The sequence below is a fragment of the Penaeus monodon genome, chromosome 20 (assembly GCF_015228065.2).
Source record: "Penaeus monodon isolate SGIC_2016 chromosome 20, NSTDA_Pmon_1, whole genome shotgun sequence".
In the NCBI taxonomy this organism is placed as follows: domain Eukaryota; kingdom Metazoa; phylum Arthropoda; class Malacostraca; order Decapoda; family Penaeidae; genus Penaeus; species Penaeus monodon.
The window spans coordinates 18,312,662-18,314,794 of NC_051405.1; the positions used below are offsets into that span (position 1 = coordinate 18,312,662).

General features: G+C 36.0%; 1 protein-coding gene across 1 annotated transcript in view; it reads left to right on the top strand.

Annotated features, from left to right (window-relative positions):
* The window catches only part of LOC119585671 (haloacid dehalogenase-like hydrolase domain-containing 5), a gene marked incomplete in the record, with an annotated part of 15,252 nt that extends 13,119 nt beyond the window's left edge, over nt 1-2,133 (top strand). The window contains 4 exon segments of the mRNA XM_037934347.1: nt 78-283; nt 414-602; nt 817-985; nt 1,486-2,133. Of these exon segments, the coding sequence (XP_037790275.1) occupies nt 78-283; nt 414-602; nt 817-985; nt 1,486-1,635 (714 nt within the window).

Here is a 2,133-nt window from a genome sequence, read left to right on the forward strand (position 1 = left end):
GCAACTCTTCATTCACTCATCCTTCCCTCTCTTTCTCTTAAGGTTATCCTATCATGTACTATTCCTTCTCATTATAGGCAGTTAATTCCTCACCAATAACAAAAATAGATGCCCTCATGCTGTTTGGAGAGCCAGTGAGGTGGGAAACATCACTGCAACTTTTAATAGATATACTAATGACCAATGGAGATGTTTCTGGGACACCCACTGCCCCATACCCACATCTGCCCATCCTTGCTTGCAACATGGACCTTCAGTGGATGGCAGAAGCTCATATGCCCAGGTGAATTACATGCATTGGACCTATTGTAACTGAAATTGGCAGAATATCCAGTCTAGTATTTGATACAGTCGAATCTCAGAATTCTTTTTATCCTTATTTTTATTATTCACATACTTTTCTGTTCTTCCAGATTCGGTCACGGTGCTTTCTTGCTCTGCCTTGAGGCACTCTACAAAAAACTGACAGGGAATGACCTCATATACACAGCCCTGGTTGGGAAGCCCTCAGAAATAACATACTACCATGCTGAAACAATGGTTCAAGAGCATGCGAGATCTATAGGCATTAGCAATTCTATCACAAAACTTTATGCAATTGGGTGAGTTGCTTATTGTTACTTTGATTTTCCATGATTTAGACTTTATCCCTTGATTGTCATTAATCAAAGAAAATGTGAATAGTCCTAGTTTTTTATATTTACTGTCTGCTTCCATCTTAATGTCTTGAAGGATTTGGAATATTACTGATCATATGATAGAGCCCCTGTATAATAAGTTGATTGTTTAATTACTAAAATGAGCTTGTTTTTTCAGAGACAATATTCATACTGATATTTTTGGAATGAATTTATATCAAGAATATGTAAGGAGACACCGCAGAAGCAAAAAGCATGTGTCAATGCAAGGTGCCAGAGGTCTTGATCTTTCCACTCATGACTTTAAGGGTCTGACTGCTGATCAGTGTTATTCTGTACTAGTTAAGGTAAGTCTCAGCCCTTGTAAATTTTCATGATTATAGATAATATAATTGTACTGCTGTGTAGTTGCTCTGCATTTTTCAGGCTAGCTTGGGACTTAGAATGTAATTATTGAAGAGTAGTATAACAGTTATACAATTATTAACTTTTTAAAATTTTTATAAGGCTGAACCTTTTTCCTCACATGTATGTGATTTGAAGTTTATATGTATTTGCTGGTACTTTTCTGGAAACCATCATGCTATATAATATAATTACTGAAAAGGGAATTCAATGTATATTGCAGAATTCCTTCATACTTGAATATCATTTTATTATGATTACTAAGAGTATGTAAAAGAAATTTATTTTTCTATGTGAAATGCATTACTTCATTGTTCCATCATGAAACAGAAGATATTTTTAAAGTGATAAGCTTGATTCCATAATCCTTTGTAAATATGATTTTCGGCTGCAGCCATTACCTGATAGAGCCTCAAATGACATTCCTTCTTTGCATTGGCAGACAGGAGTGCACAATGGGGCAGAGCAACTCCTCGAACACTCACCAAGAGACTTCCTCCCTGTTGAATCCAAACTGCAAGAACCTTCACTCACTGTCATGTGTGTCCTAGAGGCCATTACGAACATATTCAAGCGTGAGAACTACCGGTGAACCCTAAATGAGGCAGGGGAGTGAAATGTATGCGAGTGCTTTATATAGCAGCTGATTTGGCTGTGGTCTTGCCTTGGGCTTTTCACTAGTTGACTAAGATATATACACATGATTTTTTTTGTAGGTGAGCTACGTTTACCAGTGAGGGAATATAGAGTATTGAAGGACATTTTTCAAATATACAGTATGTATGTTAAAGGGCATAGGAAAGTATATGATTTTCAGTAGAGAGTCTTGTTGACAGATTTTGTTTTAGAGTGTACATCTTTAAACCCAGATAGCTGCTGTAGGCAATAGAAGATTAAAGAGCTGTGAGATAGATACCCATATCCCTATGGTGTATATTGTTGATCTCCTTTTATGCATTCTTGCTGAGGGAATTACTTGGTAAAGAGCTGGAAACTACAAAGATTTCATGAATATTTAAAAGAATGTTGATAATTTATTAAATTTTAGTCATTATTTATTAATTGTGGTATGTAAGTGGAATGCTAAGCA